General features: G+C 50.4%; 3 protein-coding genes across 10 annotated transcripts; 1 reads left to right on the forward strand and 2 right to left on the reverse strand.

Moving 5' to 3' along the window:
- Positions 1–2,770: 2,770 nt before the first annotated feature.
- Positions 2,771–4,802, reverse strand: LOC309803791 (glutamine synthetase-like). Its single transcript, XM_082620519.1, has one exon. The coding sequence runs from the start codon at positions 4,687–4,689 to the stop codon at positions 3,568–3,570; it is 1,122 nt and encodes a 373-aa protein (XP_082476645.1). The 5' UTR covers positions 4,690–4,802; the 3' UTR covers positions 2,771–3,567.
- Positions 4,803–14,625: 9,823 nt separating this feature from the next.
- On the forward strand, positions 14,626–24,634 carry ZNF692 (zinc finger protein 692). 8 transcript variants are annotated; one of them, XM_082621779.1, is made up of 12 exons: positions 14,730–14,816; positions 15,409–15,596; positions 15,879–15,910; positions 16,249–16,512; positions 17,055–17,103; positions 17,196–17,322; positions 17,668–17,882; positions 17,970–18,047; positions 18,145–18,223; positions 20,998–21,112; positions 23,785–23,884; positions 24,027–24,634. In XM_082621779.1, the coding sequence occupies exons 1-12, from the start codon at positions 14,793–14,795 to the stop codon at positions 24,322–24,324; spliced, it is 1,569 nt and encodes a 522-aa protein (XP_082477905.1). In that variant the 5' UTR covers positions 14,730–14,792; the 3' UTR covers positions 24,325–24,634. The 8 variants fall into 8 exon arrangements, with proteins under 8 accessions (XP_082477911.1, XP_082477906.1, XP_082477910.1 ...); XM_082621778.1 differs by having other exon boundaries at positions 17,196–17,318; positions 17,661–17,882; positions 24,027–24,631; XM_082621783.1 differs by having other exon boundaries at positions 17,196–17,318; positions 17,661–17,882; positions 23,785–23,890; positions 24,027–24,166.
- LOC309803883 (calumenin-like) lies at positions 19,012–20,256 on the reverse strand. The gene has a single exon (XM_082620720.1). It carries the CDS (start codon positions 20,191–20,193, stop codon positions 19,246–19,248), a length of 948 nt encoding a protein of 315 aa, XP_082476846.1. The 5' UTR covers positions 20,194–20,256; the 3' UTR covers positions 19,012–19,245.
- Positions 24,635–24,680: the final 46 nt, after the last annotated feature.

Here is a 24,680-nt window from a genome sequence, read left to right on the forward strand (position 1 = left end):
AGGATGCAGCCCACCCGGGCTACCCGCCACTGCCAGATCCCGGGTTCCCGCCGCACATTCCTGGCCCTAGCTGCGAAAACTGGCTAGACGAGTGAATACAAGGAAAGCACTGGAATGTACGCTTGCCACAGAGTAAGCGACAGTGATTACTGTTGTTGTTTCAAAATTATTAGGGCTGTGCACTACCAAACGTAAGGTAGATAGCTAGTGGGAAGCAGCCGCATAGCACAGGGAGATCAGCTCGGTGCTTTGTGACCGCCTGGAGGGGTGGGATAGGGAGGGTGGGAGGGAGGGAGACGCAAGAGGGAAGGGATGTGGGAACAGATGTATATGTATAACTGATTCACTTTGTTATAAAGCAGAAACTAACACACCATTGTGAAGCAATTATACTCCAATAAATATGTAAAAAAAATTATTAGGGCTTTCTGCCTTATTGTCCCTGGCATACCCATCCTCTTAAAGTGCACCCCTCTTCCTCTGCCAAGTCACCCAGCCGTGGTTACAGATAATGGGGAGATCAGTGTTCAAGAAAAAAAATTCATTCATGACAATTGTTAAAACACTGTAAGGAAGACTTTGTTCAAGGGGGGCGTTATCAAGATATGTGTAGGTCCCACTGCACCAGGTCTTGCAGTGGGGGAGGAGAGATTAGACTCAGCTCTGAGTACAAGGGAGAGTGGAAATTTATAGCCAAGGAGAGAGGTGGGGGGCCATCACTGGATGGAAAATTACTAAGGGGGGGGGGTTCTGTACAACCCAATCTAACAGGGTTCTTGCTGAAGGTAGGCCAGGATATCAGACATCACCTGGCAGATGGTAGAGGACAAGGAGCCCCATTATATATTCAGGGTGATCATATATCAAGGATGGGGCATTCTGGTTAAACATATTAGCAGGATTCTTGCTAAAAATGGACATTGTAGAGAGAAACATGGAAGTCCAAAAGACAGGCCTAGTTGAAAAAGAGTTCAGGGGAGCAGTTAACAAAAGAGTACAAAGATAGCAAGAGTGCTTTAGCATCAATGGAAAGACCCCACTCCTGTGCTCCAGACCACATACCATTCACTCACTCATTCATTCATTTGTTCATTGAGTCTTTCTTGATATAGCAGTGAACAAAGTCCCTGCCCTGGCAAGCTGACTGCCAGTGAAGGGCACAGTCAGCACAAACAAATATACAGGCTGTAAGGACAAAACAAAAGCAGGGCGATGAGATGGTGGAGGTCTATTTTTAGACATCTTTTTTTTTTTTTTATGGCTGCGTTGGGTCTTCGCTGCTGCACGCAGGCTTTCTCTAGTTGCAGCGAGCGGGGGCTACTCTTCGTTGCATCGCGTAGGCCTCTAATTGCAGTGACCTCTCCCGTTGGGGAGCACGGGCTCTAGGCATGTGGGCTTCAGCAGTTGTGGCTCGTGGGCTCAGTAGCTGTCGCTCATGGGTTCCAGAGCGCAGGCTCAGCAGTTGTGGCGCACGGCCTAGTTGCTCCTCGGCATGTAGGATCCTTCCGGACCAGTGCTCGAACCCGTGTCCCCTCTCATTGGCAGGCAGACTCCCAACCACTGTGCCACCAGGGAAGTCCCCCATCATTTTTTTAATAGTCAGCCAAAGGAATGTTGAAAAGAGATTACTAACAGATGGAAGATAGGTTAATATATTAAGGGTATAATAAACTGTGATGTTTAAGGTATGGTCACTACTTTGGGGTTGTTTTTGTCCACCAGAGATAAATCAGGTGCATCTCTTGACAAATTTTATTTGCATTGCTATAAATAGGAATCTTTGGCCTTGCACTCAGACAGAAACCATTTGCATTACTATCGGTTTTCTACAAGTTAATTTCTACCCATATGGAATTGTAAAATAAAGTCAGTAGAAGCCAATCAAAGGTGCACATGGAATCAGATAATCCCCAAAAGATCTGCTAGACAAAGTTAAGCTGTAAGGACACCTAGTGTCCAAGAGAATCAGAGCCGAATAACAGTTAAAGCATTAAAAATACATTTTATCCAGGAACTATTGCAATAGGGGAAAAGAGACCTTATATAATAGAACTGGGCTCACTTCCAAATACAGCAAGGAAAAGTGGGGATTTCTGGCTAAGGAGCAGGGTGGGGTCTCTGGATGGAAAATGGCTAAGAAGAGACATCAAGAGTAGAGAGATTCTTTTTTTTTTTTTTTTTTTTAGGGACAAAGGTGGGGGTTTTTTTTATTATAAAAGAAAAAAAAAAAAACTCCTCAGGAATCTAAATAAAGGAAGGGAATATTTCACACTCAGAGAATAGACATCAGGACACAAAATTACAAGTGTTTTGACTCCAGACCTGTCCTCATCTCCTCCATCAGCAGACATGGGAAGGAGACAGCTGAAGCAAACAAGCAATTCTGTAAAACAAAGACTTAGAAACCCTACAAATATGATTAAAATCTAAACTTGTTTTGCTTTAAAAAAAATTTTTTTTTAATATATCAAAAGGCCTGCTTTAGTGACATGCTAGTCCCACCAGAAAATAACCCCCAAACCCCCTTGTCAGTAACATGCTCAAGTTGACCAGCCAACTCATATTTCCAAACCCCTGTGTGTACAAGTACGTGTGTGTCTTTTGAACCAAAGCCCCAGGGCTCAGGTGACTGCTGCTGCTCCCGCGGGCTGACACAGCCAACCCGTGCCAGCCTCCCCAGAAGGGTGAGCAGGGCAGAGAAGCCCTGAAGCGGTAGTGAGGGGATGAGAGCCCAGTAGCCAACTTGTCAAGACCCCACCCCGTCCCCCCCCCGAAAAGGAGACCAGACTACTCAACTCAAATATGGCTCCCCGTGACCAGAATGGTTTTTACTTGCTAAGGAGAAAACACACATTTATCTGCACACCCGTATATATAATTTTTTTGTTTTTACATTTAAATATAAAAATACTACTCTGCTTTGTGTTATAAATGGAGGACCAAACAACATGGAACTCTTTCTTTTAAGGTAGGGCTATCCATCCATTTATGCTGAGCTTGTCAGGGCATTTAGCCCCAGGCAAGGGAAGCACCACACTAGGAGATCTAGGGCATTTTCCGACCTGATTTCCCACCCTTCCTTCTCCCCTAATTCTCACTTTTAATAGAAAGTTGGTTATAACCTTATAAGTAATGGAATTTCTCACCAAGAAAGGGAAATCCTAACCTTACCACAGAATCAAGCCCCCTGCCCCCCACTCAGCTATGACGCAGAGAAAGTACTCCCCCTCCCTTCACAAATACTATGCTTTCTGTCCGGATAGCTATGCCTATTGGACAAACACACCTGATTAAATGGAAGCAGTGGTTATGTTTCCCCAACCCCGCCCCGACTAACGCACTAGAAAGCTTCAGTGATAGGAAAAAAAATGGGGGGGGGTAGGTGGGTGTGAAGAGATTAAGAACTTGACCCCTCTATCCTGGCCAAAGAAAGCAAGAGTGAGGAATAAAAAAAGACCTTGACATCCCGCCCTTTGAGTTAACAGCTATTATGACAGGTGAGAGGGGCGAGAGTGGCAGCAGGATGTAGGATTAGGAGGGGTTTTGACGGCTGCAAATCTAGTCCACTTAGTTTTTGTACTGGAAGGGCTCGTCGCCAGTTTCATTGAGAAGACATGTGCGGATGAGGGCTTCTGTCACCGCAAAGGGGTCACAGTTGGCAGAGGGGCGACGGTCTTCAAAGTAACCCTTCTTCTCCTGGCCGACAGTCCGGGGAATGCGGATGCTAGCGCCACGGTTGGCCACACCGGCAGAGAAGTCGTTGATGTTGGAGGTTTCGTGGAATCCAGTTAGGCGCCGGGCGTTGTCCAGGCCCCCCTTGGGATCGTAGGCTCGGATGTGGTACTGGTGTCGCTTGCTTAGTTTCTCGATGGCCTCCTCAATGTACTTCAGACCATTCTCCTCTCGCATGGCCTTGGTGCTGAAGTTGGTGTGGCAGCCGGCACCATTCCAGTTCCCAGGAATGGGCTTAGGATCAAAGGTGGCAATCACTCCGAAGTCTTCACACACACGATGCAAGATGAAGCGGGCCACCCAGAGATGATCTCCCATGTCGATTCCTTCACACGGCCCTATCTGGAATTCCCACTGGGCAGGCATGACCTCGGCATTCGTGCCCCCGATCTTGATGCCGGCATACAAGCAGGCCCGGTAGTGAGCCTCCACGATATCCCTGCCATAGGCTTTGTCTGCTCCCACACCACAGTAGTAGGGACCTTGGGGCCCAGGGAAGCCATTGGAAGGCCAACCAAAGGGATGCCCATCTGTGCCCATGAGAGTATATTCCTGCTCCATTCCAAACCAGGGGCACTGGTTGCCCACCATGTCCATTATCCGTTTACAGGTGTGCCTTAAATTGGTCTCTGCAGGCTTTCGGTTGTACTTGAAGACTTCACAGAACACCAGCTTGTTGGGGTCCTTGCGGAAAGGGTCCCGAAACATGGCAGCAGGGACGAGATACATGTCACTGTTGGAGCCTTCGGACTGAAAAGTACTAGAGCCATCAAAATTCCACTCCGGCAACTCTTCTATACACTTGGGCTCACAGTCCAGGGTCCGGGTCTTGCAGCGCAGTCCTTCTCCAGTACCATCAATCCAGATATACATAGCTTGGACTTTCTCACCCTGAGGCAGGGACATGTACACCTGCTTGATGCCTTTGTTCAAGTGGGAGCTCGCTGAGGTGGCCATGGTGGAAGGTGTTCTGGGCGGCGAGCAGGCGGCAGGGTGGGCAGGCCGCGAGAGCGAGGTGCGGAGAGGAGAGGCGAGGAGGCCGGAGGGACTGCTTACACAGGATGCTCTTCTCCCATTCTCGGCTCTCGAGAGATTCTTGCTAAACTGATTTAATAGGATTCCTGCAGGCCAGGGTCATCAGATATCACCTGGAGAATGGTGGGGGTGAGGAATTTGATTAGCTGTGGAGGGTGATCAGGTATTAAAGGTGGGGAGATCCTCACTAAACTAACTAGCAGGATTCTTATTAAAATTAGACTCTACAAGGCAGGACATGGAAGCACAAGGTCAAGGCCTAGTTGAAAAGAGGGCTCAGAGGAGCCTGACTAAATTTTGGTCAAAGAGGGAACTTTTGTCACTAATAATCTCTTTTCTACTTTCAAGTTTTGGATAATCATTTCTTTCACATTGGAGCCTTAACTGAAGGGAGGGCATAAGCACTGAGAGAAGGGGAGGGATGTTTTCCACAACCCTGACGATCATATCCTAATTTCTCTGGAGGCCTACTTGGCCTTCAGGAACTCCTGGCCAGCCTGACCTTACCTCACAGTCTCCCATGTACCCCAGTGAGCTAGCTGCTTTTTCCTCAACATGCTTGATCTGTCTTCATTCCTTCTACCTCACCCAGAAAATCCTCTGAGACCCTGGAGGGCAAGGACCAGGGATGCACCAGAGAAGAAAACAAACTGTCTGCGCTCAAGAAGCTCACATTCCAGCAAAGAAAGATGGAAAATAAACAAAATGATTATATGTGGGGAGTGATAAGTACTGTGAAGAAAAATAGAGAAAGAAGGGTAGAGAGAGATGTAAGTGGTTCAGAAGCCCTCTCAGGATGTGGCTTTTGAGCAGACATTTGAAGAGAGTTGGGGAGCAACCAGATAGAATATCTGTGGGGAGAGAGAACAGATGCAAAGGCCAGAAAGGAGTGCAAAACAGACAATGTGGCTGGAACTGAATGAGAGGGCCTGGTGCCAGCCTGAGTGAAGAGGAGAGCTGAGGTTTGGTAAGATATGGCCTGCTTTCCAAGGATCCTCTGCCTGCTATATGGAGAGTGGACTGCAGAGTGCATGAATAAAGCAGGGAGAAGAGTTGAGAGGCTAGTGCAAGCTCCCTTGGATGGACCAGGGGAACAGCAGGCCAGGTGGTGAGAGATAGTTGAATTCTGGATATATTTCTAAGATGGAGCCAATAAGATTTGTTGATGCACAAGAAGTAAAGAAGTGGCGTGTAACTAGAGGAATTTGGGCCTGAGCAATTGCCTAATAGGGAAGGCAGGGAGGAGGCAGACTGTGGAGGAGGGAGAGTATTGCTTTTGATCTTCAAGTTTAAGATGACTGTTAGTCATCACTAATCATTAGAGAAATGCAAATCAAAACTACAATGAGGTATCACCTCACACCTGTCAGAATGGCCATCATCAAAAAATCTACAAACAATAAATGCTGGAGAGGGTGTGGAGAAAAGGGAACCCTCTTGCACTGTTGGTGGGGATGTAAATTGATACAGCGCTATGGAGAACGGTATGGAGGTTCTTCAAAAAACTAAAAATGGAACTACCATATGACCCAGCGATCCCACTACTGGGCATATACCATGAGAAAATCATAATTCAAAAAGAGTCCTGTACCACAATGTTCATTGCACCTCTATTTACAATAGCCAGGACATGGAAGCAACCTAAGTGTCCATCGACAGATGAAGGGATAAAGAAGATGTGGCACATATATACAATGGAATATTACTCAGCCATAAAAAGAAACAAAACTGAGTTATTTGTAGTGAGGTGGATGGACTTAGAGACTGTCATACAGAGTGAAGTAAGTCAGAAAGAGAAAAACAAATGCCATATACTAACACATATATATGGAATCTAAAAAAAAAAAAAAAGGTTCTGAAGAACCTAGGGGCAGGACAGGAATAAAGACTGAGACATAGAGAATGGACTTGAGGACACCGGGAGGGGGAAGGGTAAGCTGGGACAAAGTGAGAGAGTGGCATGGACATATATACACTACCAAATGTAAAATAGCTAGCTAGTGGGAAACAGCCACATAGCTAGGTGGTTTGTGACCACCTAGAGGGGTGGGAAAGGGACGGTGGGAGGGAGACGCAAGACGGAAGAGATATGGGGATGTATGTATATGTATAGCTGATTCACTTTGTTATACAGCAGAAACTAACACACCAGTGTAAAGCAATCATACTTCAATAAAGATGTAAAAAAAAAAAAAAAAAAAAAGGAGTGGACCAGAAGGAGTGGACTAGAAAGAGAGGTGGTGTTAGAGCAAGATACTTGAAATACCTAGAATACCCTTTGAGAGGAACTGAAATGTTGCCATGTAGCAAGAAGATGCAGCTTTTAGGACCACTGGGCGGGACTGAGGAAAGTTCTAAAGCTATTTGGCTAAATTCTACTACTGATGTGATATTTTCTTTTCTAGATTCATTTATTCTAGCTTTTTCAATTTTAAAAAATGTTCAAATTCCATAAAATATTTCATGCATAAACTAAAATCTGTACTCACCAAACATATTACACTTTGTAGTTCACACTGTTTCGCCACTTTAGCTTCCAGGCAAGTGGCTATGTAGAATAACAGAATTGTTTAACTCAAGCTGAATCTCCATCTTTACAACCACTGTGCTATGGTTTATTTTGAATCCACTATTTAAATGCAGGTATATGTGGTACCTTAAGCCATGGAGATGCTATATGTGCCCAAAGTGAGCTCAAATGCTTCCAAACAAAACTGTTAGGAACTTACTTTGGAAGTGAGCATGTGTAGCCGAGTGGGCCAACCCAGTAATGGGAGTTCTCCAAATTGACTTCCATGTAGAATATAATGTTTATTAAAGGACAAATAAGAATGTGCTACTTAAAGCATAAGGATCTTGAGATAGACTAACTGAACTGTAATTCTACAATTGTTTAGAATTTAGACCACTAGGAGATTTTACCTGGGTGAAGTGTTTTAGCACTAATATTGTTTATGATTGATAGGGTATGATGGTAATTAAAAAGCACTGACTTATTTGCTTTTATTTTTGTATTTAAACTCTTTACAGGCAATGCCCCTGACTCTGGTTCTAACTCTACTCGGCTGCCTTTTTGCTGTTTCACCTCCTGGAAGTAGTTGCACATGTACAAGATAACAATGCCCTGGGACTTAAGGTGTTTTCTTACCTTACTGTAGGGAGCTGGGTGAAGTGGAGATGATTGGCAGAGCAAGAATTGGGGGCAGGCTGAGGAGGAGGTAGTACCAGGCTAGGGCAGGGTAGGAGTTATGGGGTGGAGGGTGGAACAATAATGAAGAGTCAGGGAGGGTCATCTGATTTAGAGGAGTCTTTTCTTGCTGCTCTTGGAACTTTGTCTCCTTAGTGCCTCAGGGTCCTTCCCCCAAGCTTCCCAGTTGTTTCTCTGCTCTCCTTTGACATTCCTTTTCCCCTGTCCTGCCCACCCCCAAGACAAGATTCCTTCAAGATAAACTGAGCTTTAATAGATCAGCAAGGCCCAGACCCTCAGCTACTAATGGCTTTGGAGATCCTGAAGGACTCACCATCATCACATCTGCTCTCTCCTAGGCTCCAATATATGGTGCTGGCAGGGATTAGGTGACTCAGTAGGTCTAGATGCTCGGGTTACAAAGAGGGTCTTATAATAGCTTCTAAAAAGCCTCCCACCGTGCTCTGCCAACTCTCCTCCTCTCTCCGTGTTGGACTGCAGTGGTGCACATGGTAAGGGAGAAAATGTTTCCTGCAAGCCATTCCCCATGACCACCCCCATATCATTGTTCATTCTGTTGTCATGACCTTAAAGTGCTCCAAGAAAATACAGACTTATTTTCAAGTCTCAGTGGAGATGTGAACCACCTCACTTGTCTCCAACAATTTTCTTGTACGCCCCGGAACACAATCCACTTCTTGCTACCAAGCACCTTTCAGATCCCATCTCCTTTTCCCAATGTCCACCAAGAGCTCAGTTTTGCTTTCTAGTCTGAAATTACTGCCTTCGGAATATCAAGACTTCAGTTAATAAACTTGAAATAGTCATCTCAACAGATGCAATAGCCAGACTTGGGTTTTCTTGGTGGAGAGGGCTGGGGGTAAGCATTTTGTTTTAGGCATCATGTTGGGTGTCTTTACAACCCAGGGAGAGGGTTGGCATAATCAGAAGCAGGCCTTACAACAAAAGTTCTTCCCAACACATGTCCTCACCTACTAAACATGCTTCTCACCTTATTTTACTGCTGGGGCTGTTAGCAAGTAGCCTCCTTTCCTCCTTTTCCAGGCCTTCTAGATAAATAAGGCTATGGGATGATGGGGAGCATTTTTACACACAGCTATAGCAGGCTTTTAGGATTCTTAAGAGTTGCTTTGTGATCAAGTCCTGTCTATTTAGCTCTCAAGGTACAGCATTTTCATTAGGGTTTTGGGCTAGGAAAAGAGGGATGGTGTGGTTAGCCTCTGCATGAATTTCAGAGAAAGTCTAAAGGGTGCCAAGGCTAATGAGGCATGAAGACCAACCCTCTAATCCAGCAGACTGCAGTCTCTGCTCAGGGCTCCCAACGGGGAGTATAGCCACAGCTGTTTTAGATACTCTTGGAGAAAGTAAACCGAAGATTGACAATGAGGGAATGCCAACCATGTTTCCCAGTTCTCACTGGTGGAAGTGGCTTCATTTCTCACCAGTTGAATGGACAGTCTGTGGAGGGCAAGATTCACCAGGTCCTGGTGTGGGGAGGGTGGAAGCAAGGAGAGATGGTTCATTTTGGGAACCATCCAAACATGGCCTGGTGAGTGGACTGAACAGACCAGGAGGGGAATGCAACAAGAACAGAACCAGAAGAAAGGACTTCAGAATGCTGGTAACTCACAAGTTCTTCTGTATTAGAAGCCTGATGCTGGAAGATGGCAGTAGAGGATTGGTTGGATCCATTTTTGGCCCAAATGTAAAACTTTCTAGGTACAGAGAAAAATAGATGAAAGACAGGCAAGGAAAAGGGGAGAAGACAGAAAGAAAAGGGAGGCAAGAATATGCATTGAGGGCCAGAAAGGAGGAAGTAAAACAGAAGTAAAACAGAAGAAATGACAGTAAATGGAGAGAATAAAACAGGAATAAGAGAGAACAGAGATGAAAGGGAAAGAATAAACCCAGGAAGTGGAGCAGGATGAGAGGAAAGCAGCAGGGAGTTCTAGGTGGGGAGTCCTAGCTTGCCAGGAAATAGGAGAAAAATGTAGGGGGCCCGTGTGGGAATGGGAAGGACTCTTCCTTACCCTTCAGTCCTCATTTCAGGCTCCTCTTCCCCTAGTAAGCTTGGTTTGGGTGGCTAGTGTTTTGTCAGCACTCTCTACTTGCCCTTCTGGCTTCTTCACCTCTCATCTACATTTTAATACACAAGCACAACAGTGCAAAGACCTGGTACAGGGGATGAAGATGACTAAGAGGAGAAATACTGAGCTAGGGATGGAGGGGAGGAGACAGGACACTTCCTCTACTGGAGGAACCCTATCTTTGTCTGAGCTTTCCTCACCCATCACATACACCCCACAAAGCAGCACATAAGAAGCCAGGTTCAACAGAGAGCAAATCAGATTTCCCTTTATTTCCATCTTCACCAGGGGGTGAGGCATAAGGAGTGGTCCAGGTGCCTGGATTCTAACCTCCCACGTTTGCTTGGACCTTTACCTGAGCCCATGACATCCCTGCCTGATTTTAAATGTTTCTTCCTTTTCTGGGTATTTACTCTGCAAACACCTTCATTTCTTCCGCAACACACCAAAGGCCCAGGTGCAAGTATCTCTGCTGCAGCCTGGATGATAACCTAGTTGTATCTGTAAATCTGCGATTTTCCGCAAGCATTCAGCAGCAGAGCCTGTCCCAGGGAGACCCCAGGCGGAGCCCGCTCCTCCGGACTAGCGAGGGCAGCGCGCGGAACACCCTCCGGCCACACGCCCGCTAGGAGGACGTGCGGGCACGAAACGCAGCTCTCGCGGACAGGAGCGACCGGAGGGCGGCGCGGATCTCAGCAGTCCCGGTGGCCCGGCGCTCGTCTCGTAGGTCCGCGTCCTTCCGCCTGAGCCGGGTCACCTCGCGCGCTATCTGGTTGAAGAGGTCCCGTTCCACCACGTGCAGTACGACCACGGCGCCGCTGGACAGCTGCTGCTTCAGCACCTGGAACACAATGTCTCCCCGCGACCGGCGTCCTGTGCTCCGCCGCGCCCCCTGCCGCAGCGGCCGAAAGCACCCCTGCTGCTGCAACATTCCCGACGGCGAGTCTCCCGGGAGCCGGCCTCCTTCTCCTTCATGTCCTCCGCCCTCCCGGGCTGGGACTTGGGTCTCCAGACGCAGGGCGGGCGAGCTATCCTGCCACGAGCAGAGGCGGCCCGCATCTCTTATCTACCGTCCCGCCCCGCCCACATGGCGTCACGGAGGGCAGTGTCGGGCCATGCTCGGGTGTGATTGTCCTCAGAACGCAGGCACCGCCCACTGATGGTCAGGGGGCGAGGACAAACGGGACAGGGCTCCTGGAGATGCTAATTGGCTGGAGAAAACAGATGCCGGACGTTGATTGGATGAGGGGGAGACAAAGGGTGGGAGGAAGGACTCGTGCATAGACTTGGGGCCTGAGAAGGCCTAATCCTGTCTGTGGGTCTCATGAAATTCGGGGCATAAACTGCCTGTGGAGTGCTCCTTCTCCACTTCAAATGAGCCTTCTCAGGATTTCGGATCACCGGTTTGTTACAACGCTGTAGCAGTTTGGCTCTTCTTGGACCAGGGGACTGGAAGGTGGTTTTTCTATTTAAAGAGAAGATACTGAGAACTGAGAGGATACAGCAGTATTATTAGATATGGCTTTTCCCAAGGCAGGGGATAAGGAGGAAGCTAGGGTGCCATCTGGAGTCCAGGAAAAATAAATGTCATGAGGATAAATGTAATGTCTCCCACATGGATCCCGTCGCCTAGCTCACAAGTTCTTCATAGGGAGACTTACGAACTTACTGTGAAAAAAGAATTGGCAGTTTCAAGAGACTGTAAACTCTGTGTAACTCAACAGGGCTAAAGCTACAAAAAGCTCAAATATAATCTTAACCTTTGCAATGGGGTGATAAAATGGAACTCTTAAAGTCTCAGATTGGGCTAAGGTATCACTAAAGGCAGAGAACAAATACAGAGAATCCCCCCTTCCCCTCCATGCCAAAGAAGTTAGTGCTTCTCTTCAGGATTTATTACAAAGGATGAGGCTTGGCTCATCCCTTACTTCAATGATGTAAGAAATTGAAGAGAGGCTGAGAGAAAAAAAGAGGATTTCTTTGGAGAGGGTTACTGCAGGATTACGGAGTTTAGAGCTTTATTATTTTGAACAGTATCAGACTGACAGAATCAAGAGTTTTCTTGGGTCTCAAATCAATAACAGACTTTTTATTATCTAACCAAGAATTATGGAACTTGCTTGTGATTTCATCCATGGGACAGAGAAATTAGGATTTTGCAGATGTCTAGTAAGGGACCAGGAGGGGAAAGAATAAAGTCTTTTTTTCTGTTTGTCCCCTGTGGAGTCCTGTTCTTTTGATTAATGAAGGATCTTCATTAATTAGTAAAGAATCTGGAATAAGGTGGGTGATCTTTCTTCCAAACTTATACTGGGCAGACAAATATCATGTTGAGTCATTGGTACCACAATTCAAGAGTATGATATCGGCAGGACATAGTGGCTTCATCCTAAAGGGTAGCTTATGATCGGACAGCATGTCATTGGGGCTGTTTAGGCCACAGAGGAGAAGCTTGGGACAGCCGACAATCATCACAGACGAACAACCAACACACAAGCAAATAAAGTCCCTAAACTGATTTCAGAGAACTATGAGTGCTATGGCGGAGAAGGAAGAGGACACAGTGGGGCAGAGAATGACAAAAAGGATCTGAGTAGGTGATCTTGGAGCTGAGATTTACGTACGAAGGAAACAACCCCATGAAGAGCTGGGGAGTGGGTGCTCCGGAGAGAAGGAACTCCCTCCAGCATGCTTGGTACATTTGAGAAATAGCAAAAAAGTGGGAATAGTAGGACAGAGTGGACAAAGTGAGGAAAGGTGGGGTGGCCGAGAAGCAGCCAAGGGCCAGACCACACAGGCCTTGAGGCCATAGTAAGGGTTTTGGATTGTACTGGTAAACATGAAAGGTTTTAAGCAGGAGATTTGCTGCTTCCTGCTTTGTGAGGGTGAAAGTGGAAAGAAGCAGATCAATCTGGCAAACACTTTGCAGATGTGATTATTTTAGGATATTGAGTTGGAGAGATTATTTGGATTATCTAGGTCGGTTTGGATTATCTAGGTCAGTCCAAATGCCTTCACAAATGTCCCTATAAAAGAGAAGCAGAGGGAGATTTGATACAGACAAAAGAGGAGGTAGCAATGTGACCAGGGAGACAGAGATTGGAGTGATGTGACCACAGGCCTGGTAATGCCAGGTCATCATTAGAAGCTACAAGAGGCAAGGAAAGGATTTTCCCCTAGAACCTTTACCAGAAATATGGCCCGGATCACAGCCTCCATAACTATGAGTGAAAAAATGTCTGCTGTTTTTAGCCACCAAGTTTGTGGTGATGTTACAGCAACCACAGAAAACTAATACAGGTGACTTGGAGTAAGGTTTTAGCAGTGGAGAGGGCCAGAAGTGATTGGATTCAAGATATATTTTTACAGATAGTATCAGCAGGACTAGCTGATGTATCAATATATGGTGTTGGTATTACAGAAGAAGAGTCAAGGATCACTCCCAGGTTTTTGTTCTGAACAAGTGGGTGGATGATGGCAACATTTACTGAGATAGGAGAGGGGCAAGGATTGCTAAGTGTTATGTGTTGGCCACACTCATGTTTGAGAAAATATCAACTAGCTTTTGTCACTGCTCTCTATGTGCCAGGCACTGTTCTAGTTCTTAACTCAATTATCAGTGTAAAGGGGGCAGTTAGATATGAGTCTGGAGCTGAAAGAAGGCTAGGCTGGAAATATAAACTGGGAGTCATCAGTGTACTGTATTTAAAGCCATGGGGCCAAATACATCAAACAAGAAGAAAGAAAAGAGAAGACTTGGTCCAGAAGAGAGAGGACTTGGTCCAGGGACAAAGCCCAAACCAGAGGACACTCAATCTGTTTTGCCTAGACAGTGGATGAAGATCCAGCAAAGGAAAGGAGGAGCCGATGAGGAGGGAGGAAAACCAGGAGTGTGTGAAGTGACAGAAGCCAACCTGTAGTGGAGGTTGTGGCGTTGCATGGAGGGAAATATCTACATTGTCAGATGTTGCTCTAGGGGTAGAGAGGCAGAGAACTGACCACTGCCTTTAGCAAAGTGGCTACCCCAAGTGGCCTTGACAAGCGCCATTCCAGTGGCTCGGTGGAGAGAAAAGCTCCATGCGAGTCAACTGAAGAGGGAATGAAGTGCGGAATAGTCTGCGGCAAATACAGGCAACTTTTCGGATGACTTTTGACGGGGAACAGAGGGAATGGGCCATAGCTGGTGGTTGCCTTGGGGGTCTGGAGAGGGCTCTAACTGGTTTTAAAGGTGTCTGATTCTGCAGCACGTGTTTGCTTCCTGGTGGCAATTGGGAGGGGGAAAACGAAGGTGAAGTACAAAGTAGGAACAACTGCAGAAGCCACGTCCCTGGGCAGGTTGAAGGGGCTGGGGCCGGCGCACGGGAGGAGGGCTTGGCCCTACTTATTCCATTTCCCCAAGCCTTTGGTCACCAAGCACAGGCGGTTGCCGCGGAAGCAACCCGTCCACAGCCCCCGCAGGACTCAGCAACGAACCTGAACACTTCGCGTGGGAACCAAGGCTCCCAGCAGGCGTTGCGCTGGGCGGTTAGTGCGCAGGCGCGCGCAGCCAGCCTCCGACTCTCCCCTCCCGGGCAAGCCCGGGCCCCAGTTCCAGGCTGGAGCCACCGACGCGAAGGGGGACGGGTTCCTCTTAAAAGAGAAACGGAGGCGGCGCGCGCTAGGTGGGCCCCTGTCCTCCCGCCGCTCTCCGGGCCTGCGCGCGACGCTGGGGAGGCGCAGGCGCAGTCGGGATGAGGGCGGGTGGGGGCGCTCAGGTAAGGCCGGGGTGGGGGTGGACCGCGGCGGGAGCTCTGGGCGGCCTGGGGGCTGCCTTAGGAATTGGCCCATCCGACGCAGTGTGAGTGTTCAATGGGGCGGCCCGAGACGGAGTGGGGGGCGCCTTCCAGACCCCCCCCCTTCCCCGCCCCCCTGTCCCGGCTCCACCCACAACGACCCAACTGTGAGGAGCTCTCCCAATGCACACGACCTCTCCTTCCCTCATCAAGCAGTAAAGACCCATGCCCTTTTGAAGATGAAACTGTTACCTTACCCTCTGCCCCGTCCTAGTCGAAATTTCCTTACCCAGAGCTCTAGTTCTTCACGTCAGTGGGCCCAGGATCAGGCCATTCTGACTTTGATGCAGTCCCCCTGCCTCCCACCCCCAAGATACCCACCCCATAGCGCTAATTTACACTCCCTGTAATGGAAGCAGAGGTGGTTTGGACCCAGTGGCAGCGAATGCTATTGCAGTGGTTTAGTTCTGCCTCAATTCACCGTTGAGGAAACTGAGGCCCCAGCGGAGGGTGGAGCCGAGGCCTCTGGCCCCGGATCAGGTCGGCCCACACGCGTGTCTCCCCGACCCCGCAGGCCCTGGTACTCATGGCTGCCTCCCCTGCGGACGCGTCCCGCAGGCGGCGAGAGAAGCGGCGGCAGCTGGATGCGCGCCGCAGCAAGTGCCGCATCCGCCTGGGCGGCCACATGGAACAGTGGTGCCTCCTCAAGGAGCAGCTGGGCTTCTCTCTGCACTCGCAGCTGGCCAAGTTCCTGTTGGACCGGTTAGGGGCCGGGTCAAGGGTTCTGGCGGAGGGCACCCAGGCTGCAACACCCAGCACCCTACCCGCCCCCTTTCCCCCACATCAAGTGCTGGCCTGCTGCTCCTTCCCACTGGCAGATTTCTCACTTCAGCAGTAAGGCCAGTGTGATTTGTGGCCTCCCAGGGTCTCCCCCCACCTCTTGGTCCCGGAGAATAGGGGACCCCGTAAGTGTGTGAATGCCCAGAGCTGAGGGCAGTTGGCCACATGGGCCCCCACCTGACCTGCCTCTTGTCCCCCTGGCAGGTACACTTCTTCAGGCTGCGTGCTTTGTGCAGGTGGGTAGGGCTAGGGGTAGAGGATTAGGAGCCAGAGAGAGAAGAGGGGCAGCAGGGAGTTGTGTGACCCAGAAGCACCCTCCCTAAGGGGGTTGGATAAGAGGGAGCCTTGAGTGAGTCTGGGAAGAGATGGGGGAGTTGGGGAGCCCAAGGAGGCAGCCTGTGGAGAAGGGAGCAATATCTCAGAACCCTGGGGTTTGGGCTCTGAACAATGGTAAACTGGATTAGGGACCAGGATTGCCCAGGGGGTGGGGGTACAGGGCTGTCTGAGTGTAGCTCTCCAGGATGAGAGGAGAGGACCTCCCAGCTCACCCTGACTGTTGCCTTCACTGCTGTAGGTCCTGAGCCTGTGGCCCCCAAGGGTCTGCAGTATCTGGTGCTCCTGTCTCATGCTCACAGTCGAGAGTGCAGCCTGGTGCCTGGGCTGCGGGGACCTGAGGGCCGAGATGGGGGGCTTGTGTGGGAGTGCTCAGCCGGCCACACCTTCTCCTGGGGCCCCTCTTCAGGCCCCACATCTCCAGAGGAGCCTAATCCGGTCCCCCTTGCAAGTACTGGCCAGAGAAGCTGGTGCCCAGAAGCCAGGAGTGGGCCGGAGCCCGCAGGTAGGCTGGGGGAAAGAAGAGTTACGGAGAAAAAAGGAGGGAAAAGTGTTCTTGTCCCTGTAGCTCAGAGCCCCATTCTTTAAAAATGATCCTTTCTCCATGGAAAAACTCTATGGTGACAAGGAAATATATCCTCAAATATACTTTTAGGTATGAAAAGCAAAATACAGAATTGGATGTATGGTATATTACCGTTGGTGGAAAAATAAGAGGAGAAAGGAAAATATTTGTACTTAAGAATGTATCAGATATTTCTGGAAGGGCATGTAGGAAACCAGGTTACCTGTAGGAGGAATGAGGTGGCTGGGGTATAGTATTGGAAAGGAGACTTTTCACATGGCTCAAAAAAAAAAACACCACTTTTTTTGGAACCATGTGAATGGACCATCTCGAAAATAAAACAACCCCTCCCACTCCAGTAGCCTCTGCCCCCGCTTCCTCCTTCCTAAGCGTCTTCCTACCACTTCAGACCTTAGAACTCCACCTGTCCTCGTCCCTCCAATACAGAGTTCCTTCCCCTTTGACCCTACCTATGCCAACAGGTTTGGAATCTAAGCATGATGAGAGGACTGAGGAGGCTAGGTTGCCCGGGTGAGTGTGGGGCTGGGGGGGACAGGACAGACCTGGGGGGACAATGGGAGTGAGGGAGCAAGACCTCATGCTTGCCTTCCTTGGACCTGCAGAGGGGTGGAACCCCCGCCGGAGGCCTTCCCATCCCTAGGAGAAGACGGAGAAGAGGAAGATGAGGATGAAGAGGAGATGCTCAGTGATGCCAGCCCATGGACCTACAGCTCCTCCCCAGATGAGCAAGTTGGGGCTGAGGGAGGATGCTGAGCAGAGCAGGACGAGGGAGGGGGTGACTGGCTGGGGAACCCAGAGCTTTGCAGACTTCAGGGAGGGGCTTGTTGGTGGAGAGGGCAGGGTAGGCTTTGGAAAAGGCAGAAAGAACTAGAGGCTTTGGATTGGGTGGAAAGGAAGTTAGGCTCTGGGGGAAAATGAAAGCTGAAAGTAGGTATGAACAGGGAGCCTGTGGTAGGGGTAGGGTTGTTCTGAGTTTGGGATCTTTACAATGTAGGGGTTGGGGCTGGGCTGGGGCTGGCTGAGAATCCAGGGAGATAATGCCTTCCTCTTTTTCATTCTCCTTTCAGCAGTGAGCCAGATGCCCCCAGACCACCCCCTTCCCCTGTCACCCATGCACTTAAGGATGGGGAGTTCCCCCCGGCCCCTGCAGCTGTCCCAACTCCTCTCGCTTCGCCATCCTCATCAGCATCCTCATTGGGTTCTGGAGCTCCTCTGCCTGTGGAAGTCAGGATACAGCCGGAGCTCAGGGGGACCCCTCAAGCAGACCAGCAGACTGAGCCCCTGGCCAGGTAACCTGATGGCTGAGACGGAGGGCAGGGGCGTCCGGGGACACGGCCCTCCCTCGAGGCCCTCTGCTCCCTGTTTGCTGCCCGTAGCCCTGGGAGTCAGGCTCAGTCTGCTCTGGCCTCGGCCTGGGATGAGGACACTGCTCAGATCGGCCCCAAGAGAATTAGGTAGGACCGGGGGAAGTGGCTCTGGGTAGGGAAGGGAGCGGAGGGAGGTGGAGGAGAGCCTGCACAAGTCCTCATGCTTCCTATTCTCCTCCCCCAGGAAGGCTGCCAAAAGAGAGCTGCTGCCCTGTGACTTCCCTGGCTGCGGAAGGATCTTCTCAAACCGGCAGTATTTGAATGTGAGGATGTGAGGGGTACAGGTTGGGTTCTGTGTAGCCTCATGGGTGGAGGAGAAGGGCTGAAGGAGAAGCTGAGGCAAAGAAGCCTAGGGTGTGGGGGGAATTCAGAGCCAGGGAGAGAAGAGTTGGGATGGACGTGCAGAGCTTGCCTATAGTTAGTAATCACTAATCCAGATGACTAGTAGATAAGGCAGAAAACCAAGCCTCGGGTGCGCAGCTGCTGCCCACTACTGCTTGTTACACAGGCCCTCTGATGACCACATGGAGATGATGGTGGCATTCCTCAGGCTTTTGGGGTGCTAGTGACTATTCTAAGCGCTTGATATGTGTCAAGTCTTTTGATCTTCTCAGCATTCCTATGAAGTGGGTGCTGGTACTACTCCTGCTTTGCAGATGAGGAAACCAAGGAACATGGAACTGTTGAGCATTGCCCAAGGCTTCTCAGCTAGTGGGTCACGGTGCTGGGTTCCTCGCCCCTCGGGCTGCCGTGCCCTGCTGTCCCACGTGGGCGGTCCTCACTCCAGGAGGGTTAGGGGACAGACCTGTCCCCAGCCTCCCTGCAGGAGAGGTTTGGGGCACAGAGAGAGAAGAGCCCCAGCCCCACACTCAGCCAGAGCTCTCACGGGGTTCTGAGGCCCGGAGAGAACCCAGACCCGAGGGATGGTGAAGCCTGGGTGGATGGGATTTGGGAGAGGGGGAAGGTCCCCAAGTGGTGGGGAAGCTCTGGGCTTCTGAGAAGAACATTCAGCGGGGCTGGTCAAACATACCTGAGTCTATTTTTTTTTTTTTTTTTTTTGTAAATCTACAAACACAAGTGTACTAATTAGAGTTTTTCCTCAGAAGCACAGTTTCCCTCCAGTCCCTCAGAGAGGAGGAGGAATGGGGACGGGATTTTTAAGACAGCTTTTCATGTCTTAAAAAGTTTGTAATAACAGTCTCAGTAGCGCAAACAATTTCATGTGAAACCAGAAGCTGTAAAAATAAATTACTTTTGAAGAAATGTAGGTTCCTCTGTCTGCAGCTCAGAACTCGTCATGTCGTACTAAGGCCTCACCAAAATCTGTGGCCTGGCTGCCCACAAATAAATCATACTTGTCAACAATCTCCTCCTTGGTAAGCTTGCCATCCTTGTTTTGGTCGGATTCGTAGACTAGGTGCCTGGGTTCTGCCTCTGCATGATCATAGTCTGAGGGAAGGATCCAGTCTTTGGTCTCTTCCTTATCCATCTTCCCATCATGGTTCTTAGCTCGAAACTCAACAAATTGTTCTCTCTCAGTCTTTACCCATTCTGGCTCATCAGCATTTCCATCATGGCTGTACATGTCACCAATATACTCCTCCAGATCAATGAAACCATCAGCATTCTTATCTATATCTTCCATTGTTTCCTGTACTACTATATCCTTCATGTAGTCATACTCCTCAGGGTGCAGGAAAGCTGTGAATTCCTCCTTTGTGGCAATGAGGTCTCCATCCTTGTCTGCCATTTTAAACCTCCGCTCATCTCTAACCATCATCTGTTTATAGTTAAATCCATCATCAGGGTCTGGATCATCTAAAACGTAGCCGTAGGTGGCATTTTTATACTCTTCCCAGGAAACGAGGCCGTCCTCATTGAGGTCATGCCCCTTCCACTGTCGCTCTACATCCTCGTAAATCCAGCGCTTTTGTGCAAATTTAATCCAGTCTTTGAGCTCATCCACAGTGACAAACCCGTCCTTGTCGCCATCTATTTTACTTACAATCTTTCCAAGTCTTTCCTTGCTCTCTTCTGGTGTCAGCTGATCAAAGGTTTTTGCTTCTTCAGCACCCAAGAAGGCATCATGGTCATAATCAAAACTCTGAGCATCATTGTGAACTTTGTCACTGAGCTGAGGCTCATGGTGTACACGGTCCTTCTTTTCCGTGGGCTTGCTCAAGGCAAAGGCTGTGCACAGGGACAGGCATGTAAGAAACTGTCGCAGGTCCATGATAATCAGATCTCTCCCCGTTGCGCCCACTGCCCAGGATGCCACGGCTGCAACTCACCCACCGGCTCCCATACCTGAGTCTATTAATGGAGGAGAGTGAAGTAGCCCCCAGCAGCAGTTTAATTATGGGAAAATGGGGTTATGGAGAAAGGGAAAGCGCATGCAACTTAGTGAGCCAGGATGTGAAATTAGACCAGATAAAAAGAGAAATATGTTCCAGAAATACTTGGGGAGTTAAGGTTGAAGAACACACTATCCTTAAAAGTGTTCCAGGTTGAGAAGGAGAGAGAGAGAGAGAGAGAGAGAGAATGTGTGTGTGTGTGTGTGTGTGTGTGTGTGTGTGTATTTCCAAAGCAGATTTAGGAGACAATGATACAATCCCATGGTGAGCTCTTAATAAAAAGTAGGCCATCTGAGCGATATTGTTGTACGTTGATATTGATACCAAGGAGAATAATCATACCCCCCAAAACATGTGTTCCCATCCCTGGCAGATGGCAAATCCATAGTTAGGGAGCCAAGGGTGTCGTCAGAAGTGCACTTCTTCCAGGGACCTGGGCATTGCAAGGTGAGGTTGTGACAAAGAGGTGAGATGACGGAAGTTGAGGACAGGATAGGGTGAGGGCAGAGTTTGGGGCCAGGAAGGGATGGGATTGGGGTGCTCATGTATAGGTGAGGACTGGCCAGGATGATGTGCGCTGGCGGTGGCAAGGAGAACTGTTGTGGGAGAGGCCAGAAGAGCCTGCCTGCTGGGTCCGCTCTGGTGGTTGCCCCGAGGAAACCATGCGCTTCCTCCCCCCCTAGCATCACAAGAAGTACCAGCACATCCACCAAAAGTCCTTCTCCTGCCCAGAGCCGGCCTGCGGGAAGTCCTTCAACTTTAAGAAACACCTGAAGGAGCATGTGAAGCTGCACAGCGGTGAGTGGTGGACATGCCTCCTCCCCTCCCGCTGTGGGTCCCTTCCCCTCCCCCTGTGGGTCCCTTCCCCTCCCCCTGTGGGTCCCTTCCCCTCCCCCATGAGCCAATCACCTCCTATCTGCAGGTCCTGTCACACTGCTCTGGGATAACTCTCACTCACACACTCATCCTGCACTTTCTGTGTGTTTAGATCCTCCCTGCTTGAAACTGTTCTAGGTGCTGGGATACAGCAGTGAATAAAGCAGGCGGTACTCACCTAAGATGTCCACTCTAGTGAAGGGCTACAAAGAGCTGGGAAAGGTCCTTTGAGCAAAGACCTAAGTGAAGGGAGGAATGGAGGCTTCGCCACATCCACAGGCAGCACATGAGAGGACCCTAAACTGGCATCTGCGGGCATGTTCCAGGAACGGAGAGGAGGCCAGGAGATTAGAAAGGAAGGAAGAGACGTCAGATAGGTGGTAGGGGCCTGCAAGACCACCATCGGTTGGCTTGGCTCCTGGCCAAATGTGATGGGCACCAGTGCGGTGGAGGGAGGGACAGAACGGATTTTAAAAGGAGCACTGTGGCTGCCATGTGGAAAATAGGGGATAGCAGGAATGTGCGGCGCACAGTGATAGTGACCTAGACAGTCGAGTTGGTGAGAAGTGGCTGGAGACTGACAAGAGAGTGAAGATGGAGCCAGGGCTACTGTGGAAAGAACAGATTGTCCATGGGTAGGACTGTGGAGTCAGGGGTGACTTGGAGGGTTCCAGCCTGAGCCAACTGGGCAGAAGGTGATGTGATTTCCTGAAAATGAGAGAGAAGCAGGCCTCAGGAAAGGGACATGACATTTTATTTGGGACATGCTACTTCGGTATCCCAGAAAATGTGAATCTCGTGTTCAGGGGAGATGTTGGGCAAGAAAAAAGCGTTCATCGTGAGCATATGGGTGGTGTTTAGAGCCATGGGTGGAGTGTTCGTACAGGGAGAGCGTGAACATAGGTAGAGGGGAGGTGTGAGCAGGGCAGGTAGGAAGGCCAGCTACAGAGGGGCCGGCGAGGCAGGTGAAGAGAGCGGTATCTGAGGAGCCAAGTGGAGAAAGTGCTCCAGGGAGGAGGGAGGGGTGAGGCGTGCCGGCGCTGCAGAGCTGAGCGAGATGAGGATGCGCACAGGCCACCAGGCAGGGCGATGGGAAGCCATCCTTGACCAGATGACAAAATGGCAAGTGACAAGGGAGATGGCAGCCAGAATGGACTGGGTTCAGAGCGGAGACGAGCTAAGGAAGTGTAGACAGCAAGTATGGACAACTCTTTGGAGTTCTAGTGTGAAGACAAGCAGAGAAATAGGTGTAAGTTGGAGGGCTGTGAGCCTGAGCACAGAGATGGCAATGATCCCACAGAGAGGAAAGGCTTGCTGATGCCAGGGTGGGTTGAGCAACCTTAAGTCGTTGAGGAGGGGTGTATCTGAGCACAGTTGGAGGGCAGCCACAGGGAAGCAGGGACTATTCACATATATGGGCACAGAAGCAAGTTGTCTGGTGGATCAGGTGCGGGGGAGGATGTGGGCATTCTCTCCTGGCTCCTCTCCTCTTGGTGACTTATAAAACAAGGTCACTGCTGAGTGAGGTTGGTAGAAAGAGGAGGTCGTGTGGAAAATGCCCTTCTGAACTCTAGAAAGTGGGAGAGTGAACTGACTGAGGAGATGCAGAGGCATTGTGTGTGTGCGGCGGGGGTGAGGCTTCACACTTGTAGTTGTGTATGAAAGTAGAGCTCAAAGTGGGGTGAGGGTGGGGTGTTGTAGGTTGTGTTTCTGCCCCCCTTGGCATATGTGTGCCGGCCTGGATCAGGCCAAGGGTTGTATTTATCCTGAGTTGGGCTTTAACCAAGCAGGCACAGCTGAGGAAGAGAGGGACGGGTGAGTTGGTAGTGTGAGTGGAGGAAGGCTACAAAGATGCCCTGGAAATGAACTGGGCAAAGAGAGGGGAGGGGGACAGTGGGAAGGCAGTGGGCTGCTGGACTGGCAGCCTGGAACTGTGGGATAACTGTAACAGGATAAGGTAGGGGGCCCTGGCTGGACCTGGGATGTCTGAAATTGTGATTTCAAGGTGGTTCAGTGATGGGGCATGACCTGGGAATGGTGGCTGAGAAGGGTTGTGGGGGGCGGCCAGGTCTATGAAGGCCAGGGAACAGGGGAGGGGAGTGCTGGACATGTAGAAAACGAACTGACAGCAGTGGTGATGGCTGAGGAGAGGGCCTGGAGCCAGAGCTGTGTGAAGTGCAGGAGCGTGGTGGGGATGAAGGCTGTAGGGGTGTGTGTGTGGTCTGATGGCAGGGTATACAGAGCAGCGGTGGGACAGAGGTCTACAGGACGCCGTGAAAAGCAAGGCTACCTCCTCTGCCGCAGGAGGTGTAGGAGAAAAACCACAGCAGGCCTGTGAGAACTGCTGGAGATGGGCGATGGGCAGGTGCTGTTAGAGCTGGCAGGGGGGCAGGTTCAGGGAGAAAGGAGAGGGGATTGGCTCTTGACACCCACAGGGCGCCTGACAGGTCCCACGGCACTGTTGGGGGTGGGGTGGGAGGAGTGAGATATGCAGGCTGAATAGGGACAGTACTCCTTTGGGGGACAGTGGGGGTGGACCAAGGAAGGGCCTCAGCTTGGGGATGGATGCTGGGCTGTCCCCCATGTGCCCACAGATACCCGAGACTACATTTGTGAGTTCTGCGCCCGGTCTTTCCGCACCAGCAGCAACTTGGTCATCCACCGGCGCATCCACACCGGAGAGAAGCCCCTGCAGTGAGTGTAGGGAAGAGAGCCCGGGGTGGGGGGAGATGGGGAGGTGCTGGCAGGACATCTGGGCAGTTGGGACCAGGAGGAACCCCTGGGGAAGTCAAGATGGGCTGAGGCCCCTTTCTTCCCTCCGCTGTCCCTGGCTCAGGTGTGAGATCTGCGGGTTCACCTGCCGCCAGAAGGCGTCCCTGAATTGGCATCGGCGCAAGCATGCAGAGACGGTGGCTGCCTTGCGATTCCCCTGTGAGTTCTGCGGCAAGCGCTTCGAGAAGCCAGACAGTGTCACAGCTCACCGCAGCAAAAGCCACCCCGCCTTGCTCCTGGCCCCACAAGAATTAGCTGGTCCACTGGAGTCCTGTTCCAGCATCTCTGCCCCTGCATCCCTGGGGACCGACGAGGGATCCAGGCCCTCTCTGGCTCCTCAGGCTCCCACACTGCTCCCTTAGCAGTAAGCACTCCCCAGAATTTGGGGAGCCAGGGACTGGAAAGGAGCAAGGGCCAGATGACTGGTCTCTGGGGACTAGGGTGATGGGGAGTGCAGGGCAGGGGCAAGACTGTGCTCTAGGGGAGCCAGGCTACTTTAGTCTTCCTAAAGGACAGAATAAACCCAGTGTTTTACATGGACGTGTGTGAGCAGAGCAGCAGAGCGAGTGTTTGGGCACCTGAGGTACAGGAATCTTGATTCCTTCGGAAGCAGGCTCTCCTGGAATGTGCCTGAGTGCACCCTAAGTGCAGGCCTTATTCTTCTCTCTGCAGGCCCCCACCTGCATCCACCCTGAAGACCCAGCTTTCCCAATTCGCC

This window comes from Mesoplodon mirus (genome assembly GCF_964341445.2).
Source record: "Mesoplodon mirus genome assembly, chromosome: 5".
Taxonomy (NCBI): Eukaryota; Metazoa; Chordata; class Mammalia; order Artiodactyla; family Ziphiidae; genus Mesoplodon; species Mesoplodon mirus.

Excerpts from the sequence above, each read along its gene's own strand:
- LOC309803791 (XM_082620519.1), bottom strand. The coding sequence starts at position 4,689 with ATGGCCACCTCAGCGAGCTCCCACTTGAACAAAGGCATCAAGCAGGTG.
- ZNF692 (XM_082621778.1), top strand. The coding sequence starts at position 14,793 with ATGAGGGCGGGTGGGGGCGCTCAG. Across the intron at positions 17,104-17,195 it reads GAGGAGGCTAGGTTGCCCGG|AGGGGTGGAACCCCCGCCGG; the intron begins GTGAGTGTGGGG and ends TTGGACCTGCAG. Across the intron at positions 18,048-18,144 it reads ATCGGCCCCAAGAGAATTAG|GAAGGCTGCCAAAAGAGAGC; the intron begins GTAGGACCGGGG and ends CTCCTCCCCCAG.
- LOC309803883 (XM_082620720.1), bottom strand. The coding sequence starts at position 20,193 with ATGGACCTGCGACAGTTTCTTACATGCCTGTCCCTGTGCACAGCCTTT.